Consider the following 18,484-nt stretch of genomic DNA (forward strand, 5'->3'; position numbering starts at 1 on the left):
TCTTGTTTCCCCTGCTTTTTACGCTTAAAATCCATCCCGATATCTATGGGCAGTGAGTAGTGAGTTCAGCATTGCATGCATGAAGTAAGCGTCTGTTCATAGAACGTGGGATATGACGGGGTTGGCTGGAGCGGTAGTTATCCATGCACCGATGAGATGATCAGCTATGTTATATAACTACGCTGCGTAATATTTAGCAAGCTTATCTTGTTAACTAACTAGTTAACTAACTTACCTTAAAACTTTGGTCAGCAATGGCGGATTAGTCTGATGATTTGATCGATGGGCTTCACTGGTTACGAGGACATGATTCCTCTCATCTCGTACATATTCGTCGAGGAACCTGGCTGAGAGCCACCACGGGGGTGGAAATGAAATTCCTCACTCTGGCACAACAAAGCCACAAGATGTGTGCACTGACTTCGTGTTGAACAATGAAGGGTGAAGGTGAAACGAACGCTGCCGCTGTCGATGAGATGCCCAGCGTCTTTACAGTGGCTGAGATAAGACGATTTGGGTCTTGAAGCCGAAGCGGAGTCAGTTTGCTCTAGAATTTTTGCAATGTTCACAAAAATCTTTGATCTTCACTGCTTTCCCTCAATCAACAATCATGATTCGTAAATAATGATTGCCTCCGAGTCACTTGGGATTTGTTGAGGCCGGAGAAATGCAATTCACCAGAACACTATTTTTGCTTGTGCAGGGCCATCAATCGTACCACAGACAAATATATACACACATTACCACTCTTCCTCCCACTGATGGAACATCAATGTGATATCTTATATGAACAGTATGGATATAGACAGATACGTAGATACACGATGGCAAACGGATGCCAATAACAAAAGCGACCTTCACACATGCAGGAAAAACAGTTGAAAGCAAGATCGTCATCGGTGATTTTTTGTTGGGTTGAGTGTGATGCTGCGTCAGCTCTTAAAGCACATCGACTATAAACCTGAAGTAATAGAACCAAGGAATTCCTCATTTCCGCGCTTCCATTGTCATTTTTGTAAAGAGTGCGCCCAAATGCCCGGTCAGCGGATAAATGACAGCACAGCTCGGTGAGACGCTTTGCACCCTAGCCACAACGTCTCCTTGTCCAAGTTTCTCAGTCTTGGTCATTTTTCAAGTCAGAAAAATTTCGTCGGTATTTTTGAGAAATTCAAACTGTGATATGACATACATATATCAAGCCGCCCCGTAATCTCCCTTTCCCCGACAACAGACTTCGCCACTTTTACACCTGGGACATTGACGGACGGGAACGCCGGCCAGGACGCGGGCCATGCATTTCAGCCAGCGTCCCACGCATACTAAGCCCTGACAAGATCGTCGATATCAGAAACATAACCCACAAAAACCAAAGGAAGGCTGTAACTGCCTGTGCTTCACGGCAGCGTTTTTCCGGTCTCGGGGAGCCTCTGGTTATCGAGTTCGTTACAGTGTACATCTGCACCAAAAACATATGTCAGCGCCATTAAACCTTTTCTTCTCTCTTCCTCTCTTTTCCCCTGAACCTGAACTAGCTGCTTCAACTCCGATTGCTTTTGCACTTACCACGTTCCTGCATGAATGCACACGTAGCTTCGCCGGCATAGCAATTGCACCGCAGAAAATAAATATGGTATTCAGTAGATCGACAAGGAACATGAAGCCAGGATGAATGAGGCAGGCCTCGCTGACCCCCGCAGCAAATAGGTAGAAGAGTGATAACATCGAAAATGCTGACACGAAAAGGATGTAGTTCACTGTCGACGAGCTGCCGTGAAATGCGTCTGCTACCATGTTGCCGACAAGCGCCATGATAATCACGGTAAAGATAAACTATATATATATGAGCGACGTGAATCCGTATTAGTTAGTTATCATGTCGCATCTCTCCATCTTATCTCTCCCCTCCTCTTCGTGGTTTTTAAAGTACTGAAATCACTGATTGCGCGGTGGAACGCTTGAGATTACATACCTGGGGGACCCGAAGGGCCAGATTAACCGATCTCAATCCCATGTTGGCGGTATGTTGTGCAAGCGCTTGACTATTAGTAGCTAAATGGCCCGGATGTATGAGATGTGATAGAGCAACGTGATTGCTGAGTATTGCACTGACGGTCAATATATGGGGGACAAAGATAGCGCAGCTGCTTGAGATGAATGGCGCGTCTATCTAATTCGACTCTTTTGGAATCGGATTGAAAGAGGGAAGAAGTAGAGCAGGGTGAGAAATATGCAGAAGGGTGCCATTCGGACTGAGCGGCAACCCATATGACGGTTGATCAAATGGGCTACGTCATATAACTTTCTTTTGAGCATCCACAGCGGAGAGAGGAGGTTAAGGCTGCTTTTGACTTTTGGTGTTTTCATGCTTTCTCAATGGATCTTTTTCGGCTAGATCCGACTTGCCGCCTTTTTGATGCTGGCCCCATTCGTCTACAAGATAGAAGCTGGGCCTGGATTCAGAGCTGTCAAAAAGCAGGGCTGCAATTTGTATAGTCTGTTGAGACGACCCAACTGTAGTGCCCGAGCCTTACATTCAATTCAAGCATGCCACTATCCGCTTTATCAAAAGAATGGCAATTAACTTCTCCCAGGGAGAGCCAAAATGGAAAGCATTGGCTCGGTCACCCCTCACCTCATATATTAGTCTATATCAATTGCCCAGGTTAGCAAAGTGTCAAAACGCCAAAATGGAAGAAAAGCAAAAACGCAAGAAACCTGTTTAGAGCCATGTTCTCCCCATGTCCTTCCAGCCGCCGTGCCAAGGGGGCCAGCAATTTCGCCTTTCACAGGCTTGCCATCCATGGATTCGGGGGCTCCCTGCGCGATATAAACTTTTACCACAAGCAATCTAATACGGATATGATGTAAGAAATAATGAAAGGAGCCTTTGTTAAAAGTGACGTCTTGTTTGCCATTCGCAAAGCTCGGAACCAAAGGAAGCTGGGATCGAGAATACAGTTCCAAGGTTAGGGTTCTGGAATCACATGATTAATTGTTCGGCATGCAGGGTTGATATTCCAGAATGACCAAGGAGAATTTGCTATTAGGCCACTGGGGCAAAAGAGCTCAATCACCACCGACGCCGTGGTGGTAAAGAGGGAACGAATCAGCCAACCCAATCCCTCCAGCATTTGCTACTGTGGGACATCTAAGTGGTTGTATTAGCATGTAGGCAGTGGAGGCATATATGTGCGGTGCGCTAGTCCGTAATATGTAGCCAAGGGCCAACAGCTACCTCTATCGTCTAAGCACAATTGAGACCACTTGACATGAACATACGCTGCCTTTGCTTGGAGCATTACCGCCATCCCCATCGTCAAGGAACTTCTTCCTTTCCATCTCTGCCTCGCCAGTCATGACCGTTCGCGATGTTATATGTTATGAGCCTCATACGCGGGGGCCATTGCAAGGTGTTGGTTCCCTGCTCTTCAAAATGTATAAATTCAGCAACTTTCCCTTCAAGTGATTTGTTTTTATGGACTTTCGTCACCCATTGCAAGTAGTATCATCATTGCTGTGCCTTCTGCTCCTTCTCATTCCTTTCATACTTGCTGTTACATCTCTCTGTGTTTTCTCCTTCGTTCGGTTTATTGGCAATATGCACTTGCGCTAGCGCCATTCCTGTCAGCCTTCGAAATCCATTCGGGGGCCTGGACAAGAGCAAAAGAAGGTGGACGATGAGCTCTATATGAGCGTGGAGGGCCATGCTAATCTTGCCATATGCGAGGCTGAGAGCTTCCGGGTCAATGCGGATTGGCGGCTGAATAATGACAACATCAGGAAGCAGAGCACGATCTGGGTGGAATGGAAGTTCCTTCGACTGTTGTTCAAGAGGGAGACAGGCCGGAAGGTGGATGAGCTCGTTGGCGAACAGATTAGCGAGGTATGGCTCGTCCAAAGCGATGCTTTTCCCGTCTAACATTCACTCTTTCAGTTCATCCTAAGTCCTCTTACCGATGAGTATGATTTGGGCCTGTCCATCGACTACAAGACGGTAGTAAGCGTCAAGGACCTGGTAGCCATTCTCCACTATCACTGGTGTTTGGACACCGCCTCTGTCATCCATGAGCGGTATACGCTGCAGAATCCGCTGCTGATGCTATTCATGGCCTACACATCATCGCGCCCTGGAGCACTGATCGAGAGTGGCTGTCTATGGGGGTCTAATGATGGTCTCTGCTACAAGGACGTTGTGCTGCGTGTCATTCCAAACCCGGATCAGCAGGACCGGCATGTCCTTGTAATGGAAATATCCCTTCTATTTATGAAGGAGAAGCGAAACAAGTCGCAACCGTGAGTTCCCACGTGCTTGGCATGACGCCTATAAGAAACTGATGACACCTACGCAGGACGACGTATATTTTCCACGAACGAGACGACAACTTCGCGCTCTGCCCTACCTCCCACTTCCTTGCCCTCGCGTTGGCAGATGGTGCCTTTGAAGCAAGAGGCATCAACTCGATTGAGGATGTACTCCTCATTCGGGTACAGGCACCCCGCAACAGCCTGCATCTGAGATGGAAACCTCACATGCTCAACACTCCAATCTTTCGTCGAGCCATACACACAGCAGAGGGGGTTCGGATCTCTCCGGATAAGGCCCTACCCTATGACACGTTCAACTAGCACCTTCAACGTGTGGAACGTAATACGGGCTTTGAGCACAAGTTAACGCCGTATTGCATCAGGCAGGGTACCGCAAACGCGATCGACAGTGCGTGTGCTGCCTGCCATGTTCTCCTCTTCTCAGATCATCACTCCAAGCCAGAAAAAGCATTGCAGTCTTCATACAGCAATTTTATAGTACCATAGCCATCTATCCAGCATTTGTTGATGATATCCTCGTAAAGTAGGCCGCTTGTTACCGGGAGATTTTCTAGCTCTGGCCAGCAATCATGTTCAAAATAATCATAGTAGAAGACCCGCCATGCTGCAATAGAATAAATAATACATCCAAGACCAAGTATATCAACTCGTGACAATGGATCTTTCGCGCAGATCTCTTCCATATCAGCATCCAATGCATGCATTGTGGCGTTGGCAAAATCAACAACCTTCAAACTGCCATTCTCAACAAGTATATTGTTGGGCTTGACATCTTGATGGTGGATTTTTTGAGAGGAGATATACCAGAAAGTCTCCACTAGCAATCGAATCCAGGTGGCGCGAATTGCTTCAGATGGCTTGTCATGGCTTTGAATATAGCATTCCAGATCCCCTTCCTTTGCATATGCCAATTTTATCGCACCGGTTAATTGGTCGTGGACGCCCAAGTATGAAATAATCCCTTTATGACTTCCCAGGCGCTCGTAGATCAGTCTTTCGTTAATGATCATATCGCGGTACATCTGATTGTATGAATCATTATTCGGAATGACCTTTGGGTGTTTCACAATGGTATCTTCGTCGATTTCACAGATGATTCCGGAAAAACCAATCGATATACATTTCGGTGGGTGCTTCACGTGCAAGATTATCTCGTTACCAGACTGTTCGGCGGTTGGGCGGTCGGCAACGAGGTGGCTTGAATCTTCAGGCGATTTGGCATTCTATATAATCAAATCAATAGGAGGTAGTTGTGGCATTATTAGCTCACTGACATGGTGGAATTGTGCTTCTGTACGTCCAGGTTCAACATCGTCGTCAAGGGTTGGCCTTGCTGTCCCGCCGAGGTATTGGAATAGACTGATGCTCCTAATGAAATTGGAGATAAAACCCCAGAGCGACGACCATATGTGCCAGCGAAACAGATTATTAAGAGACAGCATAGATGATTCTTCCAGTATCCTTTGCAGGTCTCTACTATGTATGGTCAGAGACCAAGCAAACGAAGTCGGGAGAATGCCGGTGAGAGACAGCAGAATTTGCCAAATCTACAAGAGTTCAATTCAATTAGTATCAACATGCACCGTTACTATAGATGTCTCTTTGAAAAACATCCAACCAGGAAATGACCAATAGCTTATTCATACTATCTCAAATCAATACAAACAAAGAGAACCACTGCAAGGTGTTTACCCCCAAAGATGCACCAGATTATTATTTTCACCTCCCAAGATCACAATACCATGCTGTCAGCCTGATGTCAGAGCAATCCAGAGCAGAATCGTTGGTGAGAGGTCTCATCCAGCTCCCTTCTTCAACATTGATCCAATCCCTTGCTCACTCAGTCGCCGTTTCCATGTTGGCAGATATTTGTAAAAGATGGTGTTCAACAGGCCTAGATATAGTTTAGTATATGAGAGAAAGATAGACAAAGGACTACTCTCACGCCAATTTGAAACTGAATTTGCACGGGTTGGCATTTGCCAATCCAATCATAGTATGGTTATGTGCCCGGTTTCCAGGAGCTAATAAGTTCCCAAGAATATTGCTTGAGCTCCTGAATATGGATGTCGCCGTTCCCAGAAACATATGTTGCATCACGCCCATGTGTCTTTGGGATATCTGGAGTGCACGGGAATGCCATAGCTCTTTCTGGAAGCTTCAGAACATGATGCGCGTATGCCTCAGCAACCACCAGCATCAGGACAACACCAGGGGAGAATGTCACCAGCAGATCAGCGCTGCCAGCATCTGTACCGCGAACGAAATGACTTTTCCTTTAAGTTTTAAGTCTTATACTTTCATTTGTACTTTTCAATTTGTACTTTCTGGAGCTGGGATGGGAGTGGATTTGCTGAATTGCAAAGAATGCAGAGGATTCAAAATCCAAAAATCCAGCAATGCCAGAAGTTCAGAAATGACTTATCTCAGTAAACCTCAGTCACTTCAAATTTGAAGAAGAAGAGAAGTGGAATTCAGCAGCAGAGTTGAGAATGGTTCAGCTACAGCACAGTCAATCTGTATGACAATTTATAATGAGAGTCAAAGTGAAGGTGATGTGTCGGCACACATGCGTTGAGACAATGATAAAAAAAAATCAATGGGAAAATAGAGATGACGGGGAGCAGGTGTTGAAGCAGGGGCTTTTATACTCAAGAAAGTGATGATATTATGCTATGTAAACCTACTCAGGCCGCTGCTAAACCCTGCGGAGCAAGTCAGATATTGTGGCAGATGTAAAGCTTGTGAAAACAGAATTTTCTGCCACCCCCTGAAAAGTAGTAGCAAAACACTGCAAAAATAATCAAAATATCCATGTATCTCTAAAATCATTCAAATATCATTCAATTCATTCAAATATGCATCTTTATCATCAAATATACATCTTTATCATCAAATCTGTCAATATGTCTCACAACACTCATCATTCTACTGTCTTATAAACTTGTAAAAGAACTTCAACTACTCTGTGTCTTTGTCTGCTTAAATTATCTATTCTGAATATTCTGAATAATAACAAGAATTCAACTAATGATAAGAAGAAGAAGAAGAAGAAGAAGAAGAAGATATAGTCAGAAGATTCTCAATTTCTGTAAATATCTATCTCTAAATCTGAGATTTTATTCAAACTGTATGAATAGATGATTATCAATGAAATAAAAAAGTCTATAAAGATCAAGTTATAGAATGTCACAATAAATGATATGATTGTCAGCTTCTATTATATTCAATATACTGCAAAAAGAATAGCTGAAGAGTATGTTATAAAGCAGAACTGTAAGAAGATAGAAGTTATAAATTATATAATAGTTATCTCATCAAATAAATATAAATCTTCAATCAAAATTATTCTTGAGAAGAAGATAGATTGAAGAGAGATTATTATTTTTTTAAAGAAATTATATAAGAAGAAGATGAGCAGATTTAGTATTGAGATTATCATCTCTTTTAATCTTTTTAATATTTCAATTTTATTCTCAAATATTTCTGTAATACACAGTTCTGCAGTTTTTATTAAAGTATCAGATTTACAATTAATAATTCAGATATTAATATTAAAAAGAGTATTAGATATTAAAAAAGAAGTAATCTCATCATCTATCAAATTCCCTCTCTATCATTCTGTCAAATTCTTTTAAATTTATGAAATATTCAATAATGAAAAGCTGCTGTCTATATATATAAAATCCACAGTCACTAGTCAGCAGCTAAAGAAGACTTGAAATTAACAGTCAAATAAATACAATTCTTTATAGATTGAATATAAGATAACTATTCACTGATATTATTAAAAGATGAATTATTATAACTTTGAGTAGAGTATTTATTGAATGATTTTTAATAATATTTATATTCAATTTCTGAGTAGTGAGATTGTCAGTTGAATAGATGATGTTGAATATAGATATACAATAATTAAAAATTTATCAAAAAAGATAATAAAAAGATTAATGAATAAAAAAAAGAAAAAGAAATGAAAAAGTAAATCTATCTCTATTTCTAATTCTTCTATACAGATATCTCAGATATCAGTAGTTATCTTTTCTTTTTCAACTTCTTCTTCATCTAATATTATATCTTCAAATAAGATAATCAATATGATGATGATGAAATATATAATAAAAGAAATAAAAGATATAAAAGAATTGAATTCAAATTTATTATTAAATTCAAATCTATCATTAAATTCAAATCTGCTGTTAAATTCAAATCTGCTGTTAAATTCAAATCTGTTATTAAATTCAAATTTATTATTGAATTTAAATCTATCTTCTATTCAAAGTAATTCAATCTCTCAGTTTGATGAATATATGAATCTATTTATTGATAAGTTTTTCAATTGATTGATAATAGAGAGATTTCAAAGAGTAGAAGCTCTTTTAACTGCAAAGAGTATTATTTAGAATAAAGAATTTAAACTAAATTATATATGAATAATGATAAATGAGTAGATGATTCAGTTGAATATTGAAATGAGTATATTTTTAATAATAAAAAATGAATTAAAGAGTTCTATCTGATAATTATAATTGAAGAAGATTAAATTGTCTTTATTTACTGTTTATAATAATGACAGTAGATTTTATACTACTTCTACTTCTGAATTTGAAACTTAGATATTATATATTATTATAATTGAATTACAATCTGAATCTTTTTAGATTTTACAATATTATTCTATATAAGCAGATCTGAAATATTCTCTTACATCTTTTTTTTTTATAAAGTTTTTAATTATATAATATAAAAAGATTTTAAAATCTTCATCAAACTGATTCTCTAACTGATATCTGTATCTTTTAATTCATTCTTTCAATGTGTGAAATGACTTCTCTATAGAATTATAATCAGAAGAATATAAAAATAAAAATAAAAGTTTAATATCAGCTTCTCTACAGAGATCTTACAGTGTTTATGAACAATGAAAAAAGTAATTATTCATCACTAAATAGTGATAATCTCATTGATATTTGAGCAGTATCTAAATATATACAAACTCATTGAATCTCTCTGTATTATAGAATCTCTGATATATATTATAATTAAGATATTCATTGATATTTATCACAGATAAGATTGATCATCTGTGAAATTATTTATAGAGTCTTTTAATATAATAAAAGAATTTTCTATTTGATTATTTATATCATTGATCTGCAGTATATTCATTTATAGCACTCTCATCTAAAAATATAAATTGATCAGATTGATACTGAGTAATTTGAATATATTATTCAGTTTAAAGTTTTTTATTGTATTGAGTAGTCACAAATTCAATCTATATCAAATAGAACTGATAGATTAGCAGATTCTATAAGTGATAATTATAATAATTAATTATTTTTTTTCATATTAAATTCAGTTTCTTTAATAATCTAGATATTAATCAAGAATAAATATCAACATCAAATTCATTCTTTATAAAGCAGACAGTTTTATTGTGATATATAGTTGAATATATCTCAAAAAAATCCTTCAAATCTAACAAGATATTCAGTGTGATTTTTGACTTTATATTTTATATTGAATGAGAATTTCTAGCAGTTTCAAAGTAGTGAATATTTCATTGAATTTGATATACAGTGATCAGATGATACTCAATGATTCACACAATCTGAGTAGATATATAATCATTGTTTAGAAGATGTATGATTTTATTGATGATAAATTCACTGAGCTGAGAAGACATATTGACAGATTTGATGATAAAGATGTGTATTTGATGATAAAGATGTGTATTTGAATGAATTGAATGATATTTGAATGATTCTAGAGATATGTGGATATTTTGGTTATTTTTGTGGTGTTTTGCTACTACTTTTCAGGGGGTGGCAGAAAATTCTGTTTTCACAAGCTTTACATCCGCCACAATAAGCTGGGGAATCCCAAGCTCTCAGCTCGCCCGCGGACTGACAAAATTTCCAAACAAACACAATCATTTAATATTGAACCAAACAGCTATGCCGATCCCCTTTCCTGAAAAGGAAAGAATATAGAAAAGGGGGACCCGTATATATATATATATATGTACGTATGTATGCATGTAGATTTATATTGAACCCCTCCTGAAACCCTCAGAAGATAGCTCACCAAAATATCTGGTACCAAATTTCAGCTATGTAGCACCTAAATCAGACCTATGAAGAAGCCAGTCAGTGTTACTGAGCACCAAATATCAAATTGTGAAGAGGGCTCGGAAAGTCAGGTCTCAGAAATCAGTATCAACAAAGCAAACGAGCACGAAATCAACAGCCGCGGAACCATCAGAGAGAAGATTAAGTATTCGTCATGGCCTGATAAAAACCCAAGCCTCCCTTCCTCGAATTCATGGCCTCTTTCAAGGACAGAATAAGATTAGAGTGAGATACATGGATTTTCCCAGTAGGCATACGACTAAGGATGACGATCTTGGGATTTCTCATCATTATGTCCTATTGTCATTCGGCTTCTTTTTCTTTCTTTCTTTCTCTTCTTTCTTTCTTCCTTTTTGGTGTGATTGTTGTTCTTTCGTTGTGGAGATGGATGATCTGAAGCGTGGGGAATGTTTATCACATACATATCATTCAACTTCCAATGTTCATGTAGCTAGCAAATACCATTGTAATTCCTGAACCAGGAGAAGTAGCGGCAATGCCGGCGGGATCAGGAGAGTAAAGTCTGAACTTTCATCTCTTTTGATAATACGTTAATGCCACGCACTAGGTAACGTATGTTTTCTATCGTTGTCTGGTATGCATCCTCCGATAGGAATAGGGAGGCGTAACTTGTAGTCGATAAGCTCCAAAAGGGGAATAATGGTAAGGAAAATAATGCTTATTTTGGACGAATGTAGAATGGAGCTGGCCTGGCGAAGAGTCGATATATGTGACACTCTGCCGAATTGATCGCAAACGAAATTTCCATTTCCCCCCGGTTTATCCTCTGTTTGTTTCCTTTCCTTTTCCCTCGGACCCGTGTCCGTATGTCACATCAATGCGGAGGAATAATAAAATAGCAAATGGTATCGAAAAAAATTGAAAATGGAAAATCAACAGCATCGTCATCATCATCATCAACATCATCAACATCATCATACTTATGGACATGAGTCTGAGAAAACCCCCAATGCACAAACGTCACGACGACAATAACGAATGATAAGCGGAGGCAGTTAGGTCAAAAAGGAAGAGTTTTGAGAGATGGACAAGATCCAATGACTAATTCGCAACGGCCAATTGTGCAACCAAATCCGACGCAACGTCCAAGAAAGGAAAGGGGCTAGTGACTTCTTTCTCCTTGTTTCGGATCCGCTTGCTGACCGGTCGCCACTCAGCGGCAGCAGCAGGGTCACCACTACTGCCACTTCCACCCTCGTTCTCAACGCGGATCACGTTCTGGTAACCATCGCATTTGAAATCGACCATGAAATTGTTCTCTTCCAGTTGGTATAGTTGAATGTCGATGAACACCCAGACGCCGTGTACGATGGCACCAGGGTGTTGAAGTAGCGAAGAAGAGGATCCCAGGGCCGGCGTAGAGCTTGCTAGACCTGTACCACTGGAAGTTGTGGGAGCAGCACCTGTAAGGTGTGGATTATCTACCGAATTACTCCTGCTCAGGGCAGCGGTGGCAGCTGCTTTTTCTTCTGGGTCTGTTATTAAGCTAATTCGTCGGCGGTATTCCTCTAGATCACTGCGGCTGGAATGGCTACTGCTTGATGGGCCAGGCGCGAGGACATCCTTTTTAAGCAGCCGGGCTCTGATGAACCAGAGGTCTTTGGGTATGTAGTAGTCTGATGGAAGGTTGGGGTATTTGTGTTGTAAGGGTTTTGGTAATTCTGATGACATTTGAGGGGTTGCCGCTGGGTCGTTGTCTGTTGAAGTACAGCAAGAGGTTGTATTAGCTAGGGGTCATTTTCACCAAAACTAAAATGGCGTTATAGAAAGCAAGTATAGAAATAAACAAACAAATAAATCTTACCAGATTCGGCGGGTTGGATTTCCCAAACGCCACCTTGGGCTCGAATAGCTTTATACAAGCACAGCATGGCTTCATATGGCTGATTGCGTGACCGTATGCCAAACTGCCACTTGCGCGATCTCTTTGGTGGCGAAGACATTTTCTCGAGACCTTCCGGCGGTTCCAAGCTAAGCTTCTTCAAATCGACAAGGCTGCGTGAATGGGGCTTGAGTGACCTTGCAGTCGCAGCTTGCTCTTCCGGAGATCTCTCCTTGTGGCTGTCTGTCTCGGCCTCAGTAATATCCTGGTATTGCGATCGCCCACGCGATTCCTCCATTGACTGGTCTTGGGAGGGAGCATGCCTCTCCCTCTCCCGTTGGTCCATTATTTGATTATGAACGTATGGCAAACTCGTAGGTAGAATGCGTACGTGGCTGACGCGCTCCTCTTCGACCTCTGGAATTGTGAACGCTGGTGCTAGTGATGCTGCAGATAGTGGGGTGGACGGTGTTGGGACTTGCCCTCGATGGGACGATTGAGGCGCGGTGTTCACATTTTTGGCGTTACGGGTGGACCCGCTCCCAGCAGCAAGAGAAGCTGAGGATTCCGGGGAAACAGGTGGAGTGGTTGGCGATTCGCTGGCGTCTGTAGGGGCTGCAGCTAAGTCAGTTTGAACATTCTTGTGAAAAAGCATCATGGGAATTGAGATCACAAGTTTAAGGACTTACAATTCGTCTGCATCATTTCGTTTTCCACCACTATAAAAAATGCGTCTTTGATCGCACTTGGTTCCGGTTTCTTCAGCGCGTCGCTAATGTCTTCTCTATCGACACCCATTCTCTTCTCGAGCTTGGTGATCGCCGTCTGTTGAATTTTCTCTTGCACAGCGAGCGGTCGGCCCGGAGCGATCCTGCGGGGATCAATGGCTCTGTTAGGATTTGCTCCTGGGCTGACCCACTCCTCCGCTGGGGGTTGGAGATATTTCGGAAGGTTCTTAAGAAACCAAGGGTCCTGACGGATCTCCGGGATGGTGATTCTTTGAACAGGATGGACTTGTAGCATAGCTCGTATCAAACGGGCAGCACCAGTCGATATGTAGGAGGGCATATGGAAGTTCCCCGCGGCAATCTTTTTAAATAAAGCAGGGATATAATCGTCGTCGAATGGAAGCTTGCCAACTAGTAGCACATAGAGGATCACGCCACAGCTCCATACATCCACCTCCGGTCCTGCATAGAGCTTCCCCGAGATGACTTCCGGCGCTGCATAGTTGGGGCTCCCACAGCTCGTCTTCAAAAAGTTGCCGTCGGTCATGATATTGCTAAGGCCGAAATCAGCGATCTTGACGTTTCTTTCTTTGTCAATGAGCAGGTTCTCTGGCTTCAGATCTCGATGGACGATCTTGTGACGATGGCAATATTCGACTGCGCAAATTATCTGTTGAAAAAACTTGCGTGCTTCTTCATCGCTACACCTCCCACGCTTTACCAAGTAGTCGAAAAGCTCCTTTTCTGCATACTCGAGCACCATGACAATATCGGTCTTCGTTGCAATCACAGTGTATCTGACTCCCCACGACAAATTAATTAGGTCAGTGAAATAACACGACATCGTTACGGCAGAGGAAATATCAAAATGGGCCATCCGATCTGAGAAAAAGAGCGAGTTGAAACCAAAATAACTCTGGACGTACAGCTTTATGATATGTGGATGCCGTAAGAACTGTAGATATTGTATCTCCCGATCAACCCTCCCCACCATATCCCTCGACAATAATTTCCGTCTCGGTATGATTTTCAGGGCTACCTGCCTCCCGCTCGCCTGGTGCACCGCCAGCTTGACTTTGCCAAATGAACCTTCACCTAGTATCTTAACGGTGGTGTACTGGTCCAGTCGCTGCATGTCCCTTGCGGTGTCGGGGGATTGGTCATTGTAATCCGGGCGGGATCGTTTTGGAGGTATAGCGGGATGGCCGCGGTTCTTGTGCGAGGATGTGTTATCGTGTTCATGGGAAGGGAGGGATGCGGAGAGGTCTTCCTCATCGAGGGCTGCCGCCATGATGAGGCGATTAAGGACGGCTGGATTATTGTTGGATAAATTTTTTATATATGCGAAGGAGGTGTCGGATAGGGCTGCCGCAATCAATGACGACAGAATACTTTGGGGATTATGATTAGCCGGAGTTCTCTGGCTTTCTGTATCCGTGAGCGTCGAATTAAGCCATTGGTATTGTCGGGTACGGGCTCTGGCATGAGATATGATCACAGGCCTCGAGAAGGTGTGGTGGTGGCAGTTGATGTCGACAAAGTTTGGAGGGGAATGTTTAGGCGGGGAGAGCCGCACCGTCACCCAAATTTAGCTGAAGACGGAGACACTTGAGAGCAACGTACGGCATGGCGGAGAGCTACGCTAACTATTCATATTATCCTTAAGATGTCCAAATAGCCGATCTTCATCTTTTAGGTCGCAGCAGATATGCGCCTGGAGCACAATTGATGGCTTGGAAACCAAATAGAAGCTACCTGTCCAGCGAATATTTTCAGCTCCCAATGTCGCAAAGCAGCAGATATATATATCCATTATTTCATGTCAAGCCGGCTGAAAAAGAAGCAAAAATAGATAAGGACAAGATAAGCAAATATATGAAGTGAATGAGTTGACGAGAGGACGGACAAGTTTTCGCGCCCCTTCGACGCCACCGTTGCCTCCACATACCCACGCCATGTGCCATGTCTACTCTGATGGGTTGAATAATGTACAGGTCAGGAACAGGTCATTTCTTCCGTTTCGTCACCCACTCTTTGCTCAGCCAACAGAAAAGAAGCAATGATAATAAATACAGTCAGAAAAAAGAAAAAGAAGAGAAGAGAAAGAACTTCTTTGCAAAAGGCGCAAGTAGCGCAAAAATTCCCTCCGTCAGAAAAGGAACAGGAGATGTTTGAAATCCAGAACCGCAACGCCAGAACACCATGCTAGTTTGTAATTGAAGAAGAAAAAACTTTTCAGATTGCGTCGAAACCGCGGCGCGATTGAACAGCAATTGAGCACTCGTTGTCGTGGATGTAGGAGGTCGAAGTTATCGATTCCCCCGGAGTTAGCCGGAACTTTAACCATCGTCATCAGCATGGCTGTGAGAACGGGGATGTTCGTGGTGACCGTGAGCGCCATGCATCCAAACACGTTTCCACGGCCCTTCATGTCCCGCTTCACGATCCTGCTGCATCCCCTCGAGGACTCCGACGATTCCGCCATTCCTTAACCGCTCCAAAACCACGTTCATTCCTTGTTTGCTCTTCAGAACAGCATCTCGCGTTCGCTTCACGCCCACGAGCTCAATTGTGCGCTGGATTCCGGCCGTGGACCATGATGCGAGAAGGCTTCGTTTGCTGTGAGACTCGTCATCGCCGTGTTCGCCTGCTGATGAAGCATCAAACTTCTTGGAGCGATTGAGCACCGCTTGCCCCAGACTTGAACGAAACGTAACTGTGGTTTTCACGCTTGTCCTCTCGTCTTTGGGTTCGTCAATGGACGAGCCTGACCACCATGTCCGTGGTTTGGGATTACCGTTGTCCGAGGAAGGAGGGAGGCGTCGATATAGTTGCTTTTCCACGACGCTGAGGATGCCCGTCCATTCCATATTACGAGATTCTGTATGCATCCAGCCTTCTTTCACGTCTACAACGGTGGTCTCGAGGATGAAGCTCTGGCCTGAGTTCTCGCTGCCGCCAATTCCCTTGGGTAGTAACTTCAGCATGGCCGAGGGGATCTTGGATTTTTTAAGAAGCAGCCTGGTGGTATGCAAGCGCTCTGTGACAGGGTCGACATAGCGATCGATGACATCGGTGGTCAGGACATGGCGGGAGTAAGGGTTCGGATAACGGAGGAAGTAGGCAAGTGAGACAGCGGGAAAAGAGTAATCGTAGTTGAAGGTGCTTTCGAAGAACTTCATTGTTAAGGCATTGGCGTCTGGCCCGTCAGACAGAGGAGATATCGAAAACACTTGATGGCCGGCTGGAGAGACATAGACTGCAGCCTCCAGGTGTTGGGAATCGACAACGTCAAGCTGCGATTTTCGACCCTCGTTCTTCGGTGCCTCAATTCTCTTTTTCCTAACTGGGGCTTGGGAGATGCGTTAGTCAGCACAGACTAAGCCTATTACGACCTAGTTAGCCAATAGGAATCTGAGTAAATCCTCACCAATCATAAGTCGAAGATTGATCGCTGACCTGGGAATATCAGCGAACCTCGTTGATATACTCCATAGTTGCCTACCACAGGCCTCGACCAAACTGCTATGTCAATCCATCCAATTGCGCGTCTCCACCGCGAAACCTGCTCAGTGGAGGGGTGCATATGTCTCTGCTCGTCAATGACGCCAGCATGTGCCACTCAACTAGATAAAATTTCCAGCCAGACGATGGCATGGCTTCAATACCTTCGAGAGCATTGTCCCCTTCTCAGTTGACGGCGACGGATGGAGCAGGCCAACAAGGGATCTGTTCGACCTCCCTCATTTATGGAGGAAGCAATTCCGTGTTTTCGTTATTGCGTTCCATTGTTTGTGGCTATTGCACTATTGCAATCTTTAAGGGCGACAAGGATTATGCCTCACCATGGAAGAAGTTAGTGCAGGTGCCAACGTTGTTACTCGAGTTGAAGCGTCGGTTGATTCATAGGCGAGCCATCCTTCACCGTTTTTCCGGGACGATGACCGCTCAGTCGATAAACTTGCGAATCTTCCCAACAAAGCAGGCCGGAATTGCCAATTACACTGGGTCTTTGGAGGACTGCAGGAGACGTCCATTGGGGACATGATATTTCACGATATCCCACGTTCGGCAATCAGACGTGAATACATATATCAATTTCTGAGGTGCCAATTATCGCAAGTCAGGAGCAATCCCATACCAATTCTCAGTACTTGCAGCCCCTTGCCACCTCCATATTGGCCTCGTCAAGATCAGCTTGACATCCTCGTGGACAATGGCTCCACCACTCTTCATATTTGCAGCCACCATGTGTCAATTTGTCAAGGATCTGAGGTTCCTGGAGCTCGTGCTAAATTTCAAACGGCTTCATAGACATCCAAACTTAACAAAATCTATCTTTCTGAACCGGACCAGTTAGATACCAGCCTCAACCTGAACGTAGAAGAGAAACAGGATATTACGGGTTCAACGAAGTCGCTGGCTCAATTGTAACCCTAACCGAAACCTCTGTCGGAAAAATCCCTGGAAAATACCCCTAGGACTTGAAAGGACGGAAGTGGACTGGAGATCGAAACACTTCGCTCCGTCCTGTTACGTGCCCAGTAACCCAACCCAACCCATCCCACCCCGCCTCCTCAGACCGCTAAATCTCTGGCTCTGTGATTTCCTTGTTGGTTCGCGAAGTATCCCCACTGTGTCATGACGAAACGAGTCAACACAAGCGCATACTCGCCCGATGCTGCCCGGAATTTATTCCCTCCAGCCTAGGCCCCTCAAAAAGGAACATATGCAACAGAAAGGGACCAGGAACATCCTTTAGAAAGAATCTTGACTGCAAAGCGATAGATACACGTGCCATCCGCGACGGGAGACCATGTCAATCCATTCCACATTCCTCCAACCTACATTTCATCCGCTGGATTGAAGCCCTTGGCTTCTTTGTGGGGGGAGGAGCGGGGGAATGGGGGGAGGGGTCGCTGCTGGTACAGAACCTAGCCATGGTGCATGAATCTGCGCTTATAATGTTCATTGTCCCAGGGCATGCCTCGTACCCCATTCTCGCCTCCAGAGTATATGTAATGTAACTATATAAACTTGCGTATGTTTGAGGGTGCCCATCAGGGGATAAGTAATAAATAATGAAATATATCTATATCTATATATATAGATATATAAAAAGCTTTGTGTGTTTCACATATTGCAGATGATGTTTTGGATTCAATACTCCTAGGTTACTGCGTAACACAGAGACGCAGAAGGAACTTACTTCCCTTATGAAAAAATAAAATGTGCTGTAGATAAGTAGATAAGTAGATAATAATAATAATAATAATGTAAAATAAAAATAAAATCCGTGGGACGAACAGACAAAAGAGCAATGCTGTACATCCTAAAATGTCATTTTTTTCATCCCTCTTTTCTTCTAGGACCGTTCCCGTTCACTTTTCCTGTTCTGTCGTTCGTGAATGATTTATTGTCTCTATCAACAGTTATGCATTATATTGGCATTT

General features: G+C 42.8%; 5 protein-coding genes across 5 annotated transcripts; 1 reads left to right on the top strand and 4 right to left on the bottom strand.

The window, feature by feature from the left end:
- Positions 1–683: 683 nt before the first annotated feature.
- On the bottom strand, positions 684–2,196 carry HCBG_08577 (uncharacterized protein; the record flags this gene model as incomplete). The annotated part of the gene is made up of 3 exons (XM_045435626.1): positions 684–1,119; positions 1,190–1,456; positions 1,564–2,196. 2 exons carry the CDS (start codon positions 1,807–1,809, stop codon positions 1,244–1,246), a joined length of 459 nt encoding a protein of 152 aa, XP_045283726.1.
- A 1,159-nt stretch (positions 2,197–3,355) lies between these two features.
- Positions 3,356–4,626, top strand: HCBG_08578 (FluG domain-containing protein; the record flags this gene model as incomplete). The annotated part of the gene is made up of 4 exons (XM_045435627.1): positions 3,356–3,412; positions 3,728–3,883; positions 3,935–4,293; positions 4,350–4,626. 4 exons carry the CDS (start codon positions 3,356–3,358, stop codon positions 4,624–4,626), a joined length of 849 nt encoding a protein of 282 aa, XP_045283727.1.
- Positions 4,627–4,754: 128 nt separating this feature from the next.
- HCBG_08579 (uncharacterized protein) lies at positions 4,755–5,768 on the bottom strand (the record flags this gene model as incomplete). The annotated part of the gene is made up of 2 exons (XM_045435628.1): positions 4,755–5,549; positions 5,601–5,768. 2 exons carry the CDS (start codon positions 5,766–5,768, stop codon positions 4,755–4,757), a joined length of 963 nt encoding a protein of 320 aa, XP_045283728.1.
- A 5,754-nt stretch (positions 5,769–11,522) lies between these two features.
- Positions 11,523–14,322, bottom strand: HCBG_08580 (carbon catabolite derepressing protein kinase; the record flags this gene model as incomplete). Its single annotated transcript, XM_045435629.1, has 4 exons — positions 11,523–12,178; positions 12,286–12,909; positions 12,993–13,828; positions 13,958–14,322. The coding sequence occupies 4 exons, from the start codon at positions 14,320–14,322 to the stop codon at positions 11,523–11,525; spliced, it is 2,481 nt and encodes an 826-aa protein (XP_045283729.1).
- A 548-nt stretch (positions 14,323–14,870) lies between these two features.
- On the bottom strand, positions 14,871–16,468 carry HCBG_08581 (MSF1 domain-containing protein; the record flags this gene model as incomplete). The annotated part of the gene is made up of 2 exons (XM_045435630.1): positions 14,871–16,377; positions 16,462–16,468. 2 exons carry the CDS (start codon positions 16,466–16,468, stop codon positions 15,371–15,373), a joined length of 1,014 nt encoding a protein of 337 aa, XP_045283730.1.
- Between the last annotated feature and the right edge of the window lie 2,016 nt (positions 16,469–18,484).

The sequence above is a fragment of the Histoplasma capsulatum genome (assembly GCF_000150115.1).
Source record: "Histoplasma capsulatum G186AR genomic scaffold supercont2.16, whole genome shotgun sequence".
In the NCBI taxonomy this organism is placed as follows: Eukaryota; Fungi; Ascomycota; class Eurotiomycetes; order Onygenales; family Ajellomycetaceae; genus Histoplasma; species Histoplasma capsulatum.